A 20,989-nucleotide genomic window follows, 5' to 3' on the forward strand; every position below is an offset into this window, starting at 1 on the left:
ACCCCATTGGAGGTAGGCAGTGAGCACAAGGAGAGGCTGCTCTTGCAGAGGGGTCATCCTCGTATGACATTTATTGCATCCTGCTTTGCACATGCTATGATATGAGAAGACTCTGGGGCTTCTGGTCAGATGTCTTTTGAGACAGAAGGCTGCTTAGTTAAGGCCCTTTAACAAGGTCTTTGTGTCTGATGTCCAGTCTCTGCCTCAGATGTGTATTTAGTGGAACAGATACATTCCCTTTTCCCTGCCCACAGGGAGTGTTATTTCTGAAGGTGAAATATGCAGTTGGTACCCAAAAGGCAGAACCTCAGAGTGAGATACTCCCAGATGACCTGGTCCTGCTTGGCATCGAGTGGTCCTGTCTCAGCTGAGGCACCGAGGTCCCCCAGCTGGCGAGAGGGCTTCCTGGAGGCAGGCCCGCCTCAGCCGCAGGGGGTGAGAGGGTTGGGCAGTGGATCACGCCTAGTGCCACCCCTCGGGAGCACTTGGTATACAGCATATCAAGTCCCAGTGACTCAGCCTGTGAGAACTTGGGCAGAGGTCTCAGAAAATCCAGTGGTGGTCAGGGAACAGCGTGTCACCTGAAGCTTGCTGCTGCTGGACCGGAGCAGGATGCTGAAGGTGGCCATCCCCCCACGGCCATGGGGTGCTGCTGGGGTTTAGGACGTGGGCGGATGTGGAGCAGAGCCTTCAGGCCCTGGGGGGCCTCGCTGCCTAACGTTGTTGGTGCTGAACCGAGTGAAGATTAATTAGTTCTCTGTGGAGAAACCTTGGTAAGTGTTGGCCTTGAGCCCAGAGTAGTTGGAATTTTGGAGCCCAAAGGTCTCATGGCAGTTGGTTTTTGGCAACTGGTCTTTGGGAGAAAAGAAACTCATGTCTTGGCTATACTTCAGCACCCACCCCCTAGACAGGACGGGGGTCATCCCTAGGGCAGGGGTGGCGTAAGGAAGGAGGAGATGTGGGCTGTGCCCTTTCAGGAGCCTGCCAGAGTATAGCTTGAGTTCACAATATTCCTTAAGCGTAAGGAAATGAAGTTTGTTGTTATCTCTCCCCCCCCACCCCCTTTTCTGTCTTTTTTTGCTAACCAGATGGACTCTTTCCCTTGTGAAGGAGTTGGGCTGTAGCTGCGGGAGTGATTGTCGATGGTCAGAGCTCAGTGGAGTCAGTAGGGTGAGAGGGCTGGCTTTGAGGAGTGTCTGATCCAGGAAGATTGTGTTTTGCTGGGGAATTATGCCTAAGCCCCATGCCCTACCCCACCCCCCTGTTTTTAAAGAATTTTTTTTTTTTTAAATGTGGGACCAGTTTTAAAGTCTTTATTGAATTTCTTACAATATTGCTTCTGTTTACTGTTTTGGTTTTTTGCCCACGAGACATGTGGGATGTGGGATCTTCGCTCCCTGACCAGGGATCGAACCCGCACCCACCCCCTGCATTGGAAGGTGAAGTCTTAACCACTGGGCCACCAGGGACATCCCAGTCCCATGCCCTCTTAAGCTAATTGGGAAGGGAAAGTATATTCTGTAGAACTGGTTTACGATTAGCCCTCTTGGTTAATTTCTGCTTTGGAGATGACAGCTGAGAGGAGTGGCTAGCCGCACTCTCTCCCGAGGCCCGGAGCGGAGGCAGATCGGGTCAGTTTGCCTGGTGTGTGGGTGGAGGTGAAGAGTGTGTCATCGACGTGTGAGAGATCTTTTTCCTCCTTTACCTGCTGGCCTCCTGAAACAGCTCCGTCATCCCACTCCTGTTTTACAACCAGTCTTAACAGCTGCTTTATCTCCTCCTTCCTTCCGTGTTTCCATCTCCAAGAACCCCATGGGCAGCCGGTGAGTCTTCTCCGTAGACCATCTAACCCCTGGGGAGCTTTGACATCACAGTGTTGGTGAGCAGGGACGCTGTGGTATCTGAAGAAGGTGTAAATAAGGTCCTGAAGTGTCAACTGAAAACGGAAGTCCTTTTCTTAATTGAGAACTGTCCAGAGCTGCCTCAGGTAACTCCCTTTGGCTACTTCCTAGTCCTGCTCTCCGCCCCTTAAGTCAATAACAAGCTAGTAACAGACGGACTGTCACATGTCCTTTTTGTCCTCTCTGAAATCTGTGACAGTAGACTCTGTGGCCCACATGAGCCTCTCATTTCTCTCTCTCCTCCTCCTCATTGCCACGTGTGCTGAGTGCAATACAGAAGTGAGTGCCTCTCCCTGCCAGCTAGCACCCCTCAGCTGACGGGAGGCAGACCTGAGCTTTACCCCAGAGCAGTGGTGAGTGTGGAGGAGGGAGGGGCGGCCCAGGTGAGCAGGAGCGCGGGGGTGGAGGGCAGGGAGTGACGGCCGTGCTGCGTGCAGCAAACAGCGTGACTGCACGTGAGGCTCCGCGCGCCTGCATCCAGGATGACTGAGGACAGCGGTCTGTGTGTGGACGGGAGGAAGCGAGGTGGCTGCTAGACCTTTTGGGCCTCGTGAACCTTGCCGAGGCTTTGGATTACTTCCTGGAAACCGTGGGGGTAGCGGGGTGGGGGTTGTGTAGCAGATCACATTTAAGGGAAGAGATCATGTTTTCTCTTTGAAAAGTACACCCAGCACTCCTGTGGAGAGTTTTAAGATTGAGAGGCAGTTGTAATGGTCCAAGCTGGAGACCACAGGTGTTCCACCAGAATACAGATAGGGAGATGCTTTGGAGCCTAGAGGTCCTAGAGAGTTCGAATCAACAGGTCTTTGCTCTTAGGTGATTGGATTGGGGGGTGGACACGGAGCAGGGTCTGAAATGACCCCCAGTCTTCGTTGGTGGGTGGACGGCGGTGGCATCTGAGTGCGTAGGGGAGAGAGCCGGGGAAGAGAACAGAGTGTCCCGTGTGCACTGCTTGGTCTGGGACCCCATGGAGTGTCTGCATGAAGATGTCCAGTAGTGTTTGGCTGTCAGGAGCAAGGTCAGCAAAGATAGAGGTATAGGGGGGTCATCCAGTTTGTGAAGACAGGGGGGCAGCCAAAACAGCCGTAGCCGTGCGAGGGAGCTGAGCAGTGTGAGAACAGTTCGTGGCTGAGAGCAGGAGGCCGAGCCAGGGAGAGGAGGGTTTCCAGGAAGAGCTCCAGAGAGCGAATAAGTGAGATAAGGACTGAAGTGTCAGTCTTTCACGCCGCCCTTGGTGGAGTGATGGAGACAGAAGCCAGACTGAGAGGCAGGGAAAGGTGACAGGGCCTCGCCAGGGGGTCCAGCGGTGGGGACAGGCGGGTAGAGGGGAGTTAGGAGGACAGCAGAAGGGAGGGGCCGCAGCTGGAGATGTGCACAGGGTGGGGGTGCGGGAAGGTGGGAGTGAGGAGGATGGGCCGGAGGATGTGAATGACTTGATGCCCTGAGCTGTACACTTAAGGATGGCCCAGACAGGGGGACATGTTCAATCGTAGATGGAGCCAGGTTCAGAGGCCAACACAGGGCTTCTGACTGGCGGGACATCCCGTGGGGCACGAGGACAGTGAGTGCAGGCGGAGAGGGGAAGGCGCTGCCTCTGCTCCTGCAGGCGGGGGCGCCAAGAGTGGGCAGGTGGGCATGGATGGGGGCCTGAGTCCGTGCTGGCACCACCCCCGCCCCCGGCTGCAGGTCACGGCTCAGCGTGGCCGCATCAGTGTGCACTGCCGGCTTGTTTTCCCACTATAGCTCAGAGGAGTCGCCTCCCACCCCACTCCTGAAGCTGGTGTGTCCGGTGTCTAGCTGTCTGTCGACCCCCCCTTCCTGGGCACCTTGTCAGAAGCTGGTGGGCGGTGCCGCTCCCCTTTGTCGTCAGCCCCGAGTGAAGGCTGCAGACACCCTGGCTTATGACAGCAGCATAAGTAGGATTTCGGAGGCAGGTTTCACACACACACGCACAACTTAGATCTGGAAAGCTTGTAGGTCCTTCACTTTATCTTTTGGGGCAGGTGGGCTGGGAGCTGCCATGTAGCGTTTCCTGACACTGATAAATTCTTCTCTGGAACCAGATTCTTTCATGGGGCGGGGGGCAGTTACTCTGAAACTGTTTGGCTTCGAAAACAAAGCTGCCTCCAGGTCTTGGCTCCTCTCCTGCTGGGTGGGGCCTATGTGAGCAGGTGTGGCCTTGGAGAAGGTCCAGGCCCCCTCGTAGGACCCCAGGCGTGCGTGTTCCTGCTCTCAACCCGGTGGCTCTGAGCACATTTTCATTTGATTCCTCTTCATCTCACATCCCAGCAGAGTTCTGCCTGAACCCCTGATGCCACCCGTCCGTGCACTGATCCGAGAGGTACTTGTGTGCTGCTCTGAGTCAGGAATGGGTTCTGGGTGCAACGGTGCAGCAGGGAGGAAAGGGCAAAAGCCCTTGTTCTCACAGAGTTCACATTCTAAAGAGGAGGACCGGCAGTAAATTGCGTTTACAGTACGTCAGATTGCGGTGAGTGCTTCGGGGGGAAACGGAAAGAAGATGAGCCGGTGCGGGTCAGGGAGGGCCACACCGAGGAGGCGACACCCGAATCACAGCCAAGGGTGGTGAAGGTGCGTCACACATGTGCCGGCCCTTCAGAGGATGGGTGCCCGGGCGGAGCGAAGTTTTCCTGTCCCCACGATGTTTCTAGGACCTGACACAGTGCTCGGCACGCAGCGGCGCTCAGTAGTGTGCTCTGCCCGCACAGCTGGACCTGGGGGCAGTATTTCAGATGGGGGGGCAGTGAGGGCTTGCTGGCAGCAAGGGGGCCTGTGTGGCTGAGGGGCTGCAGGAGGAGAAGCGAGAGGGCAGGGGTGTGGGCTCCGGGGACCTTCTCAGGGGGTCCGTGAGCTGAAAACTCCTCTCATGGTAATGCTAGGCTGGAGGGCCTTGTCTGCTCACAACTGTATGGTGGGGTTTTCCAGAGGCCGCGTGATTTGCGATATGCAGCAGATGGAGAGTGCAGGAAGCAGGCGTGAGAGCCCAGTCGTCTTAAGTCATTGTCAATCTAATCGCTAAATTTTTGTTTTAGAAAATATTTTATGAAAAAGAATCTTAATTATGTTACTATGTTTCATTTCAGTCACTCAGTTGTGTCTGTCTGTTTGTGACCCCATGGACTGCAGCACACCAGGCCTCCCTGTCCTTCACCAACTCCCAGGGCTTGCTCAAACTCACGTCCATTTAGTCAGTGGTGCCATCCAACCATCTCATCCTCTGTCGTCCCCTTCTCCTTCTGCCTTCAATCTTTCCCAGCATTGGTCTTTTCCAGTGAGTCAGTTCTTCACATCAGGTGGCCAAACTATTGGAGCTTCCGCTTCAGCAGCAGTCCTTCCAATGAATATTCAGGACTGATTTCCTTCAGGATGGACTGGTTTGATCTCCTTGCAGTCCAAGGGACTCTAAAGAGTCTTCTCTAACACCACAGTTCAAAAGCATCACTTTTTCGGCTCTCAGCTTCGTTTATAGTCCAACTCTCACATCCATACATGACTACTGGAAAAACCATAGCTTTGACTAGATGGACCTTTGTTGGTAAAGTAATGTCTCTGCTTTTTAATATGCTGTCTAGGTTGGTCATAACTTCTCTTCCAAGGAGCCAAGAGTCTTTTAATTTCATGGCTGCAATCACACTGCAATTTGCAGTGATTTTGGAGCCCCCAAAATAAAGTCTGTCGCAGTTTCCATTGTTTCCCCATCTGTTTGCCGTGAAGTCGTGGGACCAGATGCCATGTAGGCCGTTGTAAAAATGTTGGCTTTAATGCTGCGTTGGGAGCTTCGTCCATCTGAGGGGCGGAGTCCTGGAGGGGTCTCCCTGCAGCCCCGCTGCCATCCTTGTCGGGGTGTCATGTCCCTTTGGGCCGCCACAGGGGCCTCGAATCAGCAGAGCCTCTTGAGCAGCTGCTCTGAGCCTGGAACTGGGTACACGGGGTTGAGCTCCAAGGAGTGGAGCCTGCCGGTGCACAGGTAGGCAGCTTTTGGCTGTGCTTTTCCACAGCCTCAGTGAGCGTCTCTTCCCGGCCAGGGGCCCTTCCCTCACCTGCCCACTTGGATCCTCTTGGCCTCTGCCCCGCAGCTCTGGACTCTTGGTAGTGACTAGGCTGAGGTCCCCTCCTGTCCTGCCCTGAGTCCCTCCACCAAGTCGAGTGGTGCTGGGTGACTCACAGATGCTCTGAGAGGTGCCGCTGCAGGATGCCGGCTGGGGAGCAGAAACTCGGAGTCCTGTGACACCAGAGCACCCCGGCCTTTATTGACTGAGGGGCTCCGTCTCAAAGAGGCAGTGCGGTGATACAGTGTAAGAAGAAAAAGAATCCTGGTGTGTCTCTTTGCTCATGTCACCCGAAGCTGCCTTTCTGGAGGCTCTGTGCCTAGCGGCCTTGCCTCGTTCTGACGGCACTGTTTCTCAAGCTGTTTCCCGAGTGGTTCTTCCTTCGTGGCCTTGGGCTCTAGGGCCTGAACGTGGCCGCACCGCTCTCCTGCTGTGTGACTCTTAAGGGTCTTTAAGCAGCACTTTCCTGTCTGCAAAACGCAGGTGGTAGATTGTGGTGGAGGCTGAGATGTGGTCTGGATGTGACCGATAGTAATACCGCAGTGTTGGCCACTTTCACGACAGTCCTTGTATCTTCTTGTGAATGTCGGGGTTTGGCAGGATCTTGCTGGTGGGTCTTCTCCTTCAGCCCTTCCTGCCCAGTGCCCTGGTCACACCGTCTGGGACAGGCTGGGGTAGGGGTGGGGGACAGAGGAGGCTTCACCGCATTCTTCTTTATTTTAAGACAGAGCTGTCTTGAGTTCTCTCATTCTGTTATGTGAGTAGCCACTTACTCAGCTGAATGTAACCTTTTGTGAATGGGATTATCAACTACTATTTAATAATAACACTTCTGTCATTTAGTGGGTCTGGCTTATACCCAGCACTGCTGACATTTTGCATTCATTACCTCAATTCTTGCAAAAAAAACCCTGTGATTCATTGAACATTGCCTGCACTTTGCAGGTGAAGATAACTTCCTGAGACCCCGGGACTAGGGCAAGTGTTCTTTTTGATTCTTTGTTTTTCTGGGTTGTCTTGGGGCAGGCATCTGCATTTGCATCATTTGCATTGGCATCAGATGTTATGTTTACTGGTGTTTGGTTCTGACTTGGACTTTCTTTCCAGTATTTGCTTGGGGTGACAAAGGGCAGGGGTCATTTCTTTTTAAAGTTCAGTTTTATATCTATTTTATTTTTTGATCCTTCATTATTTTATTTTTGTGATCCTATATATATATATATATTTACAGAAATTTTTTGATTGATGTATAGCTGATCTGTGCTGTGTAGCACGGTGACTCAGTTGTACACATATATATTCTTTTTGTGTTCTCTCTTCCCTTATGGTTTATCACAAGATATTGAGTATATAGTTCCCTGCACTGTACAGTAGGTCCTTGTTTATCTGCTGTAAGTATAATGGTTTGCATTTACCAACCCCAAATTCCATGTCTATCGCTCTCCTTCCCCACTTCCCTCTTGTCAACCACAGGTCTGTTCTCTATGAGCAGAAGTCATTTCTGACTCACTGGTCAACTGTGTAGGTGTTTTTCCTGAAGAATTAGGTTGCTATTGAAGAAAGTAAAATAAAAGGGTTTGAGGAGATACAGTATTGGGGATTAGTGTTGTTCAGAATTGGAGACTTGGAGGAGAACCCAGAGGTCATGGTCCAGGCTATTCCTGGCCCCCTCTAGAGAGGGCTGTTTCACAGCCAAGAATAAAGTGGTCTGAGGGCCCATAGCAGAGAGCTGCATTCATAGCTGCTCTTCCTGCCCAGCCGTCTGCTCTTGGATAGCCCTCACGTTAGATGGAAGTCTCTGTCACCTCCATCTACTTCTCCTCCTCCTCAGCCATGCAGGGACCCCGGACAGATGCTCTTGTCAACTCCACAGACACTAGAGTGTTTCTCAGTCTGCTGTGAGCCGGCGGGGGCCAGGGGGTGGTCGGGGAATGCTCAGTCACGTGTGTGGAATTAGGACCGGTGGGCGGGACTAAAGAGCAGAACCAGGGAACGGGGAGGGCCATCGGGAGGCTTCTGTGTCCTTAGCATCCTGCCAAGTGTTCATCTGACGCTAAATAGGATGGAAAGGCAGAGGAGAACAGAGGATGGAGCGAAGGCAGGAACAAGGATCATGAAAAGGTCTGCTTTCCTTCTTGTGTTGTGAGCTGCTTCCTGGGAACCAGAGAACCTAATCCCGGGGCCTTGAGGGATGAGAGGGCTTTGGGACCGGAGCTGGGAAGCAGTTGGGGTAACAAGGAGCTTCATTCCCAGATGGTCTGATTCAGTTAGCTGCCCCAGGCGAGGGATTCAGTGTCTCTGTCCACAGATGATGGTGGTGGCCTGGGCGGTCCTTTTTAGAGAGACTGATCAAGAATGCAAGGCATTTGGCCACCTTGGTCCTTGTTTCTGCAAACACGAAGAAATCTCTGTAAGTTTCTTCCTAATGACATTCTAAAACAAGCCTTCCTGTCTGCCTTCCTTCTAAGGTCTGTTCAGACAAGCTGCGCCTCTGACTGCGCTAGGAAGGGAGCGTTTCATAGATTCCTTCGTACGAGTCAGCTTTGCACACATGCTGGTGTATTAGTGGTGGAGAGGCTCGGGAGAAATTTAACCAAACTTGGCTCTGATTTCTTATCCTTGAAGTATAATTGTCATTTTGTTGTTTTGATTCTCTTTCCTTTTTCTATCTTTAAAAATAAATCTCCCCCACCCCTCAAGTAACCACCCATCTATTCTAAGAGCCAGAGATTGAGTGTTCTCAAACCAGCCATGAGTCAGTGACAGCCTCTTGCTCTTATAAATAGAAACACAGACTCTGTTCCCGCGTGTTCTTCATGGGCTGTCTCTCCAGCACTTTCCTTTCCAGAGCCAAGGAATGTGCTTCTGAGTCAGCAGTCAGCTGCCGAGGTTGGAGCCCGTAGGGCAACGCCAGTGGCAGAAACCGCACCGCCACGGGAGACCGGGCCTCCCTTCCTCCTCCTCCAGCCTCCCTCCTCAGACTCCTCGCTTTCCTTGTTCCTTCCTTCCACACCTTGGCTTTTCAACCCTCCGGATTTCTGGCACCTTCTGGCTGGGTTTCCAGGTCTGTAGGTTCCTGCGATCATGACTGTTGGTTTGCCCAGGCTGCTGGGACGTACACAGCTCATGGGGTGGTTCAGGAGAGGCTGGGAGAAGCACGACCTGGGTTTGACCTTCAGGAATGAGGGCATGGGGGTGATGGTGGAAGGGCCTTCTGCTGTCTGCCCAGCGGCCGTCAGCGTGGACCAGTGCTGGGCAGTGCCAGCAGAGCTGCAGAACAGGCACTGGAGTGTCTCTGCTGCGGCCTCTTGGCTTGTTGAGGAGGAAAGCTGAGGCAGCCCGAGGGAATTGATCTTGTGTAGTCTTACCTCGGGTGCCTGTCACACTGTCCCAGGAGCCACCTTCCCTCCACTTATCTGCTGTCATTAGTGACCTGGGGTGAACTCCCGTGGACGGGCACTGCCTCCGACTGGAGTCTGTTCATTTGAAAGCACTTTGCATCAGCAGAGGGGGTGGGGCGGCAGGTGTTAATGAAGGAGTTTGTGTGTGGTGAGGTTTGAGGAAATGGGCAGCTCTTTGGAGGTATTTATTTCAAACATACAGCCAGCCAGGGAGTGTTGGCCCACACATCAGAGTTCTTTGAAAGTAAATGCCGAGACTTCAGGAGAGGGAGAGGTTTTTAGAAATGCATGTCGCAGGATCTTGAGTGTGTTGGGGTCAGCTGGAACACAGAGGTCCCTCGGGCTCCTTGGTCATCCTGGCAGGGAGTGGAAGGCGGCTGCTGCTCTTTAGGAACAAAGAAAAATCATTTTCTTTCTTGATGAGAGGCTGAGCGATCGGAGTTGGTACGTTCAGTGCTTTCCAGACACTGTGACTGGAGGAGGGCCAGTCACCTGTGAAGACAGGTAGGCAGGCAGGGGCCGGCTCATGGGAGCTGTCAGCTGCCACATGAATGGAGCGGATGCAGCTGCAGAGGTCCCGCCCGCCCTGCCTGGGACAGGAGGCAAGAAGGGCGCCCACGGGGCACACACCCTGCAACCTCAGTTTCTAGTCACTGGCTGGATGTTCCCCTTTCCTCTGGGGAACACATCTGGTTTTTTTTTTTTTTTTTTTGCCACTTACAAACTTTGACCACCTGACATTTCTAAGATGACCATTGGCTTGTAAGAAAAAGAATGGACTCTTGAGAAATTTTAACATATTTCTGTTGTTGTGTACCTCCATCTAGAATAAACTTTTGCTTCAGGGAAACTGAAGGTTAGTTCCAGTTAATTCCATTTCTTGCTGAACTCTTGGCCACAGGGGTGTTGGGAAAGGCTGTGTTTTTAGCAGTGTGTGTAGGAGGTTGTTGAGTTAGTGACATATTTGAGATGAGAAGCAAGTCAGTGTGTGTCAGGTAAAGAATTACCATCTTTGGCCTCCACAGAACAAGTTGTGGCATCCGGCCCCATCACTTCATGGCAAGTAGATGGGGAAACAATGGAAACAGTGACGGGCTTTATTTTCTTGGGCTCCAAAATCACTGCAGACAGTGACTGTAGCCATGAAATTAAAAGACACTTGCTCCTTGAAAGACAAGCTATGACAAACCTAGGTAATGTATTAAAAAGCAGAGACATTACTTTGCTGACAAATTTCTGTATAGTCAAAGCTGTGGTTTTTTCAGTAGTCATTTATGGATGTAAGAGTTAGACCAAAAAGAGGGCTTAGCATCAAAGAATTGATGCTTTCGAACTGTGGTGCTGGAGAAGACTCTTGAGAATCCCTTGGACAGCAGGGAGATCAAACCAGTCAATCATAAAGGAAATCAACACTGAATATTCATTGGAAGGACTGAAGCTGAAGTTCCAATACTTTGGCCACGTGATGTGAAGAGCCGACTCATTGGAATAGACCCTGATGCTGGGAAAGATTGAGGGCAGGAGGAGAAGGAGATGACAGAGGATGAGATAGTTGGATGGCATCACTGACTCGATGGACATGAGTTTGAGCAGGCTCTGGGAGTTGGTGATGGATAGGGAAGCCTGGTGTGCTGCAGTCCACAGGGTCACAAAGAGTCGGACATGCCTGAGCGACTGAACAGCAGCATCGAGAACATGAGGATGTTGTGTCTGGTGACGTGGGAAACGGGGGGAATGGCAGTTCCTTGTATCCAGGGTAAACCACCCACACCCTCAGTTGATCTGGTTTAACCTTGTAGTACATGACAAGATGTGGGGAGAAGCAGAATGTTACTTCTCCTTCCCAAGGGGGCTTCTCACCTCCTGAGAGCTTTAGGACGGAAGGTGGGTCTCTTCTCTGGCGCTGCTTCGGAGCTGAGAGGCAGGCAGCTGGCATCCTCAGCAGACAGTTGGTGGCTCCCTTTGCCCTCAGCTGCCTTGCTGGATAGTGGGTCACTCCTGCTTCCACAGAGCTGAGCTCCGGTGAGGCCCTGTGTGTCAATGGGAGGCGGGGATGGGCCTGGGGGCCGCCCACCTGGAGCCCCAGCAGTGAGTGCTGTGGCCGGGAGGGCTTCTCACACTGAGCTCAGTCGTCTTCTCTCACCTCCTCACTTACTCGGGGGAGAGCTGGGCTGAGGGAGGCAGCAGTGTCCTTGGGGCGTCCGCACGTGGACCCCAAGCCACGCTGTTGCTCGTCTCATTGGTCTGCCCTGCTTCTCTGCTGTCCCGCTGTCCTGGCCCTTGGCCCCTTGCCTCCCAGCTCCCGACAGTAATTCTAGGTGGTGATGGTACGTGAATGTGGTCCTCTTAGACCTCGCCGCTCCCTCCCCTGGGTCTGTACCGTGTTCACTTAACCTCCTCCCCCACCCACCCCGTGCCTCTGTATCTCTCCAGGCAGCTGTCTGTGCTGCCGCCCCTTCCATCCGTGAGTCTCAGATCTGGCCGGAGCTCTGGGCCGTCCTCTTACCAGGACTCTCCTGTGTGATCTGACCATCCTTGAGTGGATAGCTCCTACCTGGACACCGGCCCCCCTGGGCCTCAGCCTCAGCCGACTGCCTAATGTGCCCCTCCACCAAGGCAGCTCAGATGTAACAGGGTCAGAGGGGAGCTTGCCACACCCCCTACTGCCCCCTAGATGAGTATTTCTCTTTGTCACGCCTTGGCCTGGTGTCACCATTCACTCAGTCCTTTCATCTGTAAGACTCCCTTGCAAGCCTTCCACTTTCCTTCCTCTCCATGTCCTGCACTTCTCCCCTGCCGGCTGACACTTGCTCCTCCTGGAAGGCTCAGCTGTTGTCCCTCAGAGGCCCATCTTGGGTGAGGACCCCTTCCCTGTGACGGGGCCTCTGCCCATGTCCCCCAGCGCCGTGCCTCTCTTTCTCTGATGCTCAGCAGAGCACGAGCCTGTCTCCCCTGCTCGGCTCTGACGTCCCTGACAGCAGCCGCGGTCTTGCTCCTCTCCATTCCCAGGGCCTCAGATGGTGCCTGGCGTGTGGAGGGCAAGGCCGTGCGTTACGTTGTCTAACGAATGACTGCTGCACTTGGGAACTGTCTTCTAGAAGTTGTTCCTAGATACCGACCCAGAAGTGCTAACCATTCCTGTTTCTTTATTAGGTTAAGGTGACGGCGTCAGTCGGATCCACAGCCCTCCCCCTGCCCCACCTGTCCGGGGCGCCAAGAGTGGGGACATGGAGGAGAGTAAGAACGAGGCCACGAATCGGGCCCACGTCCTCTTTGACCGCTTCGTGCAGGCCACCACCTGCAAGGGGACCCTCAAGGCCTTCCAAGAGCTCTGCGACCACCTGGAACTGAAGCCTAAGGACCACCGCTCCTTTTATCACAAGCTCAAGTCCAAGCTTAACTACTGGAAAGCCAAGGCCCTCTGGGCAAAGCTGGACAAGCGGGGCAGCCACAAAGACTACAAGAAGGGAAAGGTGTGCACGAACACCAAGGTAGGGCCTGGGACTCGCTGGAGAAGGAGAGTGCATCGGGTGGAGGTGGCCTGTGAGGCTGGGTGGGGTCAGCCACAGCCTGGGGAGGCGTCAGGCTTACCCGCGTGTGGGTCCTCTGCCTGTGTTCATTCGACCGTTCCTCCTGCTCCGCTCTTACCCCATGGATTGACACAGGAGCATGGGGGTCTCAGCTACTGAGAACTACCCTGAAGTCAAACGGTATGGGGGCTATTGATCTTGCTGCAGCTCTGGCCGACTCTCAGGCTGTTAGAGGACGCAGGCCACTGAGCACAGAGGTAGCCAGGCCCTGCAGGGGTCCTGTCTGCCTGGGTGGCCTGGCGCTTGGCAGAGCGGCCTCTGGACTCAGTGTCTAGTGAGGTGTGCAGAGTATTGGCCAACTTGGGGATTTCCCACAGGCTTCAGACCTCCTTTCATCTGTTTTCCAGAGGCCTGTGTTGATAAGCAAGGCTTTTGCTTGCTTCACAATGTAGAGAAATCAAGTTTCCATGAATCAGATAGGCCTGGACAAAGACCTAAGATGTCTACTCACGTGTGCCGGAGGAGGCGTGGGGAGTGGAGAAGGATAACACATTCTGTGTTTTCCTCATTATATAAGACCACTTTCTGTGAGAAGCTGGAAAAGCTAGCAGGGAAAGGTAGTTGCAGATGATGTTAGGACTGCTGTTACTATTTCATGAGCCTTAACTTGCCCTGTGTGGGTTTGTGTTTGGGTAGGTATTCACACACGGAATTCAAGTAATTCAAGGGCATGACTCTTGTGAGTGTGCTCTAGAGTTTTATTAAGAATTAAGGGAATTTGAAGCCAGAGGCAGTGCCTGTCTCTCCTTTGGACATGCATGTAAACTAGCTCAGTGTCAGCCTGAGTCTTTCTGTAGAACATGGATCTTCAAGAACTCTCTTCAGCACAGAAAGCCCTGATTCTTGAGGATTACCTCCTGGGAGTCTTTCAAGTGATAGGTCCATCCAGGACCCAAGCTTGCTTGGCTGGGTGTTTAGTGATCTGTGTCTCCTCAAGCAGACAGAGATCTGCTTGACTTATGAGCCTTCCAAAAGGTTTTTTCCTGTTGATGAGAGGTGGCATGTGAATTTCTTCCTGTGTTGATGTCATGGCCCAGGTAAACATGGTCTGCAGGTGCCCTGTCTGAGTTTCTGTCCAGCAGTGAAAGTCAAGTCCTTCTCCATCCAGAGCGCTCAGAGCTTCTCTCTGAAGCCATGTGGGCGCTCCACTCTGACCCAGATGGGAGTGAAGGTTTCTTGGTAATGGGGAGAATAGCCCTGTGGGGACTTTAGGGAATGGTGGTCATGAGGTCAAGAGTGCTGCCTTTGCCCTGAAAGCAGCTGTGTCTTTCAGTGTCTCATCATTGGAGCCGGCCCCTGTGGTCTCCGCACAGCCATTGATTTGTCCTTGCTGGGAGCTAAGGTGGTCGTCATTGAGAAGCGAGACGCCTTCTCCCGCAACAACGTCTTGCACCTCTGGCCGTTCACCATACATGACCTGCGAGGTCTGGGTGCCAAGAAGTTCTACGGCAAGTTCTGTGCTGGGGCCATCGACCACATCAGTAAGTAAGATCAGGTCTCCTGTGGGATGCTGCCTCTGCCCACTTCTCAGGGGACAATGGCAGGCAGATTCTAGAAGCCGGTGTGCCCTGTCATCGTTCGTGTCTGTTGCATAGAGAGCACACTCAACTTGGAGTCAGGGTACCTGCCCTCTGGGGGTTCTGTAACCTGAGATTCTTAAGTGCCAATGTGTCTCCTGCAAAATGAGTTTATCTTGAGGAGCTCTAAGATCCTGGGCTTTTACTGAGCACTGGCAGTGGGTGGGGTGCGCACTGGGGCCAGGCCGGGAAACAGACTTCCAGTGTGGGCTTTGACCCTCTGGTGGTTCGTAGTCCAGAGGGAGAGGCCCCCTGAGGTGTGGGCTGTGATGCACCACTGCGGGTGCCCTCCTGACGAGAGGGCACATGCTCTGGGGGTGGCCCTGGGGAGCGGAAGGAGACTTCTGGTCTGGCTGTGAGTGGCCAGTCGATAGTGGGATTCCTTTGTTGGGTGGTTCTCGCGAGGTCTGCAGCACGCAGGGCTCATGCTTGACTCTGGACCCCTCCAGGCTCAACCTGGGCCCATGCTTGAGTCAGTAGACATTAATGCAGACAGTGCTTTTGTTTTCATGCCGATCTGAAAAGTGGTTCAGAACAGACTGTCTACTTTATGAGGCTAAAGTCTTGTCTGTCGATCATCACTGATGGTTTCAGGGAAGCCTTATCAAGGAGCTGCTATTCTGAGCTCTTCAGGTGTGTCCTGTAAACATCGGCTTCAAAGCAGTTGTGCGTTTATCACATGCTGGCCAACAGATGCCACATTCCACTAGTAGCAGCAGCACGCTGTCTATCTGTTGGGCTGTATTGTATAAAGCATCTTGGAACGCCGTTGTGTGCAGCTATAGTGTATGCCAGCAGAGGATTTGAGTCAGAAGGGTGGGCAGTGGGGGAAATAACTGAGATGACTTCAATGAGGATTAGCATGTTCCCTAGCACATTTTCACAGCCTGCAGGCACATTGGTCTTAGCAGAGGACAGGGTCGTCACATCAGTGGACTTGTCTGCCTTGTGTGTGGCAGGATTTGTCTTGGAGCCCAGACCCTCTCTCAGCAGCCCTGGGCTGCTGCTGTGCCTGGCACCTGGGAGGTACTCACTGGACGTTGAACAAAGACATAACTCTCACTGTGATAATGAGCAAGATTTTCCATCATTTTGAGCCTTAGTTCCTACAACTGTGGACCAGAGGTGGGAGGGGGACAGTAAGAGACTGAGGCTGGGTGGAGGGTGCCCCTCTCAGCATGTAAGGGTGTGTGGACATCAGCGAGGTATGAGGTGAGAGAAGCCGTGGGTGGTTCAGGAGGCAGTGCAGCCCTTTGTGTCCAGTGGGAGGTGCCCCTGGGGCCCATCTTCCACCTTCTGTGGGGAGTCCTGTGGGGTCACAGCTTCTGCTTGGTCACTGTGGCTCTGAGCCCATCAGGGAGGACGGGGTGGGGGGTGGGAGGTGTGGGGGACTCTCAGCCCATCCGGGAGGATGGGGGGCTCTGAGCACATCAAGGAGGATGGGACGGGGGGACTCTGAGCACATTAGGGAGGATGGGGGGGTGGGTTCTGAGCACATCAGAGAGTATGGGGGAGGGGCACGTCTCCTGTTGTCTCAGTGCTTTCGTGTGCTGGGAACACCTAACCCAAGAGGTGGGCATGGCCCCATGTCTGTCTCTGGAACATCTGCTCTGAGTCGTATTTGCCCTGGGAAGGGAAAGACGCTACAGGCATGGCTGGGAAAAGCCTGCTGCCAGTGACTTTGAGCAGCCGTGTAAACTCTGCGTGCGTGGGTGGGTAGGGGAACTGGGGTAGTGATGCTGACTGTCTGCCCCACTGAGGACCCTCACTTGTGCAATCTTCTACCCACCCAGGTATCCGTCAGCTTCAGCTGATACTTTTGAAAGTAGCCTTGATCCTAGGCATTGAGATCCACGTCAATGTGGAATTCCGAGGACTTGTGGAGCCTCCTGAGGATCAAGAAAATGAACGTGAGTGTACAAATAAGGAGGGAAAGGGGCTGGAAGGGGTGAGAAAGATTCGACCTAGGGAGGAGACGACAGGCGTCTCGGATAGTTTTCAGAGCTGGTTAAAGGGCTTCTCCGTTTGTATAGTCTGTGTCTTTGGAGGAACTTTGACTTAATGAGGAGGCCCTGACATAGTATGGGACATGCTGGGTGCTTAGATTCGTTACAGAAGGTCATGTGCTGGGGGACGTTCCTTTGTGAACCTTCCTCAAGGCTTGTTTCTTTCTTTGGTTTGTGCCCCACGCTTTTATGTCTGCTGTGTTTGCCATGGGGTTTTGTGCCGTGTGCACACCTGGATATCTAGAGATCTGGGTGTATGAATATTTCAGGTTTATGAATGGGTCCGGTGATGACCTTCATTCTGACTTTGGTCCACAGGGATAGGTTGGCGGGCCCTGGTGCATCCCAAAACGCACCCTGTGTCAGAATATGAGTTTGAAGTGATCATCGGTGGGGATGGCCGCAGGAATACCTTGGAAGGTACTGGGCAGTCTCTTTCTCCTCCTGCTGGTTCACAGCCAGGGAAGGGTCACCCTCCCCAAGCCCTGTAAGAGCTTGTGTCCTCAGAGTCCCCACTCCTGAGACCCCTCCTCTGGTCCCTGCCTGTGCTGGTGGACGGCAGGCCCCACCAGCTGGCTGTCAGGCACTTCTCTGGGTGCAGGGAGCCAGGCTCTCGTGAGCCGGGGACACTGCAGGTCTAGACCTGACTTACTCAAGCAGACGGAGCCTCGCACCAAGTGCTTTTCTGGCCTGTCGGATTTCCAGGTGTGTGTTAGCTGTGGGTGACTTTGACATCTTGCTGGATTGGGAAGGCTTTGGGAGGTAGACACCTTACTTCCAGACAGAGGAGAGCTGCCCTCAATTTCCCGTGATTCCCACCTCCCACACTCCCCCACGTCCTCATCAGAACCCCTCCTATTTCTCCTATTTGACGTGAACTTCCTGCTTCTCCGACCAGCTTTTGTCACCTCTGAAAATTTCTTCCCCCCTTCCCAGGATTTCGTCGGAAAGAATTCCGTGGCAAATTGGCCATTGCCATTACAGCGAATTTTATTAACCGAAATACAACAGCAGAAGCCAAAGTGGAAGAAATCAGTGGTGTGGCTTTTATATTCAACCAAAAATTTTTCCAGGAACTGAGGGAAGCCACAGGTTGGTGTTAATACCTCCACAGTGGAAGGACAGACTCTGAACACCGCTCTGGTCCTCATCTGGGGGGGTTGGCGGGGCGGGGGCCGTTGCTACTACTGCTGTGCTGTAGCCCTCTCTCTGCCCTTTCTGCGCTCCTGTGCGTCGCTCTGAGCCTTACGCCATCTGCGTCTCTGTCTCCTGCTCTGCTGTCTTTTGTGCTCATCGCTGTGACTGGCCTGCTCCTCCTGCTTGGACCCCTTCCCCTGCCTGGCGCCGAGTCGCTGTGGGTGGGGAGCCCTGGTTTGTTGAGAAGCAGACTCTAGGTGTTGAGTATGTTTTGTTTTTCTGAGTTCATTTGCTTCTGAAGTAAACCATGTGCCAGATAAAAATGAGGCTGTTGTATGGTAGCTTGTGAATAGATTCACTTAGACATTAAGCTGCAAGAAGAATGTGTGACACATTGCAGTTAACTGTTTTCTAGGACAGTTCTTACCATTGCATCTAATTTTCTAGGTTAACAGAGTTAAAGAGCCAGTGATGCACTCTCTGCTTCCAGCATCTGCTTGTCTGTCTTGCTCGTGAGCGTCTAGGAGATTCCCCTGTTGCCTTGATGAGTCAGAGAGGCTTAACCTGAGAACTGGCTCAGACCCTCCTCCTTGAGGTTAACCTCTCCCTTCTTCCCATCCTTGTGTTTCTGCTTCCTGTTGATGGCTGTTGTTAGGATAACAGGGTGTCAGGTAAATGCAGAGAGCAGTATGAGGATGACCAAGCTTCCCTCTTGTGAACAAATGGGCAGGGTGTGAAGATCAGGCTCAGACACCTGTTTTCTCTTCCTGCCTGGGGTTCCAGGACCCCGGTCTCTGTGGACTGATAACAGTCATCCCCCCCCAGTCTCAGCAGACCTTCACGTGCATGTCTGTCCTCTGTCGCAGGGATCGACCTGGAGAACATTGTCTACTACAAAGATGACACACACTACTTCGTTATGACCGCCAAGAAGCAGAGCTTACTGGACAAAGGGGTGATACTGCATGTGAGTCATGGATTTCTTCTAGACCTTTTTTTATGTATCAGGTTATGTGATTACCAAGATAAACAATTTTATTGTCTGATCAGTTTTTCTTGCAAAGTCATTAAAATGAGTACCTCACTCATCTCCTGGGACTGTGTATTTTGTAATCCTCTGATGTTTTTAACACTTAAAAAAATCTCTTATTGTGGAAAATATCAAGTGTGAACAAAAGTGGAGAGACTTGGGTAATGAACCCCTGTGTACCTCTTATCCAGCTTCACAGGGATCAGCATGCGGCCAGCACTGCCTGCGTGGGGCTGTGCAGAGCAATCTCAGGTAGCATTTTGTGCATAAATATTCAGTGTAATTTTAGTACTTCGGTTTGTGGCTTATGGTGCATTCCCATGTGGCTGATTATTGGTTGGTTTATAGGTCATCCTTTGGGAAAGGGTTGTAGAGTGAAGGGGGTTATAGAGGGAAAGGAGTTTGGTGTTTCTGGGAGCCTGAGAGCAGTTCTGGCTTTACTGTGGATCTGGTTACAGAGGCCCAGGGAACAGAGCCTCGATCAGGCTTTATTTGGACCTTTTTGTGGCCTGACAGTGAGGACTCTTGTTCACCCGGAGTCAGGGCCAGCTAAGCCTTTTTTCCAGATGACTAATTGTGTGACATTCCCTGAGATGATGACCTGGAAATGGAATCAGAGAGCCACAGGTGGATGGTTCCTCCAGAGATGGTTCCTCAGGAGAGTTTCTTAAGTCTTGCTTGGTCTGGCTGGTCTGGGTTTGAGAATTACTGTTCCTGTGATGATGTGCTGACTGAGGCCCCTGCAGTCCCAGCACAGACTTGTGGCTGAGTATCAGGGCGTCCCATCTCTGCAGGGTGGTGATGTGTTACACTGCCGCTTTGCCTTGGGCAGTGCTGGGGAGCAGGGAGCTTGCCCGCAGCAGACTCTTCCTCAGGGGCCTCCTGTCTGTGTCTCAGCCCCATGGCCTTTGTGTGTGTGTGAGAAGAAGGGAACAGAGCAGTGGATGCAGCGTGTGCCACCAGAGTATATCCAGAATGGGATATACTTGGTTGGATGTTTCATCGGGAAGAGATACCCATGAGCCTGCTGGCGCGCCTCGGGACCAAGCTAAGACTTGACATCTGCCGTCCTCGTCAGGACTGTGGTGATCAGTTGACATTATGTTGGACCAATCTAGAATGCTGCAACCTGATGTACTTTTCCTTTTTGTTTGTTTTTTTTAGCACACAGGGTGTGTGCCACTGAATCCTGAGCCCACAGTGGCTACTTACTAAGTATTGAACAAACCAACCTGAGTGTGCATGTTTGCCCGTTCCATCTTGTCTGGGCAGCTGGAGGTGCCCTCAGGGACACTTGGGGAGCTCCGGTCCCCCCTTGAAGAAGAGGCCTGGTCAGGAACCTCCGGAGCAGAGGAGTTTCTCAGTCCTCTCTGTGGAGAGCCCTTTTTCTCGCGTCGTTTTTCTTCATTGGTGCATTGCTGTGGGGCCTTCCAGAATCCTGTGTATTGTTTGGAAAGCTTCTGTTCCGTCCTCAGTGTATCTCTTGCCGGTTCCCTGGGCTGCTGGTGCTCCCACCTCCTTATCGGTCGGGCATGGAAGCTTTTGGGTTCTTCCTTTGGGGTCGATGGGAGATGCAGGTTGAGTGTCCTGTGTCGTCCAGTTGCTGTCAGAAGAGGATGCTTGCTGATAGCAGCCTTAACTGGGGATGCTTTTCAGTTTACAAGGCACCATCACGTAAGTCATTGTATTTGGTGTTCAGAGCAGCTCCGTGAGGTAGAGTGGACTAGACTGCAAAAGTAGTGACTTGTTCCAAGAACGATGGAAAAGCAGGGACTCTGTTTCTAGGAACCCATGTTCCTTTGGAAACAAGCCCCTCCCACCTTCCCAAATTTGTGTGGAGGACTTACTTTGGAACAGGAAGCCACTCTTGGGGCGGGGAACGTGGTGTGGCCATGGCCGGTGGGCACCTATGCCCCTGCCTGGGCTTTCCCTTGAGCTCCCCCCGTCTCTGGAGACAGGACTACGCCGACACGGAGCTCTTGCTCTCCCGGGAGAATGTGGACCAGGAGGCCCTGCTGAGCTACGCCCGGGAGGCAGCCGACTTCTCCACCCAGCAGCAGCTGCCGTCGCTGGACTTCGCCATTAACCACTACGGGCAGCCTGACGTGGCTATGTTCGACTTCACGTGCATGTATGCCTCCGAGAACGCGGCCCTGGTGCGGGAGCACAATGGACACCAGCTGCTGGTGGCTCTGGTGGGGGACAGCCTCCTGGAGGTGAGAAAGGGTGTTGGGGGGGCGGCATGGTTAGAAACAGACCTGGGATCCCGGGCTGGGGAGC

General features: G+C 53.0%; 1 protein-coding gene across 18 annotated transcripts in view; it reads left to right on the plus strand.

Annotated features, from left to right (window-relative positions):
- MICAL3 (microtubule associated monooxygenase, calponin and LIM domain containing 3) overlaps nt 1-20,989 on the plus strand; it is a 140,940-nt gene that overhangs the window by 53,148 nt on the left and 66,803 nt on the right. For 15 of the 18 annotated variants that reach the window (XM_043882621.1, XM_043882618.1, XM_043882624.1 and 12 more), the window contains 7 exons: nt 12,523-12,860; nt 14,233-14,440; nt 16,330-16,446; nt 16,861-16,962; nt 17,479-17,634; nt 18,546-18,646; nt 20,668-20,925. In XM_043882621.1, the coding sequence (XP_043738556.1) occupies nt 12,597-12,860; nt 14,233-14,440; nt 16,330-16,446; nt 16,861-16,962; nt 17,479-17,634; nt 18,546-18,646; nt 20,668-20,925 (1,206 nt within the window). In that variant the 5' untranslated portion in view covers nt 12,523-12,596. Of the gene's footprint in view, nt 1-4,190; nt 4,390-7,976; nt 8,090-8,563; nt 9,033-12,522; nt 12,861-14,232; nt 14,441-16,329; nt 16,447-16,860; nt 16,963-17,478; nt 17,635-18,545; nt 18,647-20,667; nt 20,926-20,989 lie in introns of those variants that run through there. The other 3 variants (XM_043882619.1, XM_043882622.1, XM_043882620.1) reach the window with 3 other exon arrangements.

This window comes from Cervus elaphus, chromosome 22 (genome assembly GCF_910594005.1).
Source record: "Cervus elaphus chromosome 22, mCerEla1.1, whole genome shotgun sequence".
NCBI lineage: Eukaryota > Metazoa > Chordata > Mammalia > Artiodactyla > Cervidae > Cervus > Cervus elaphus.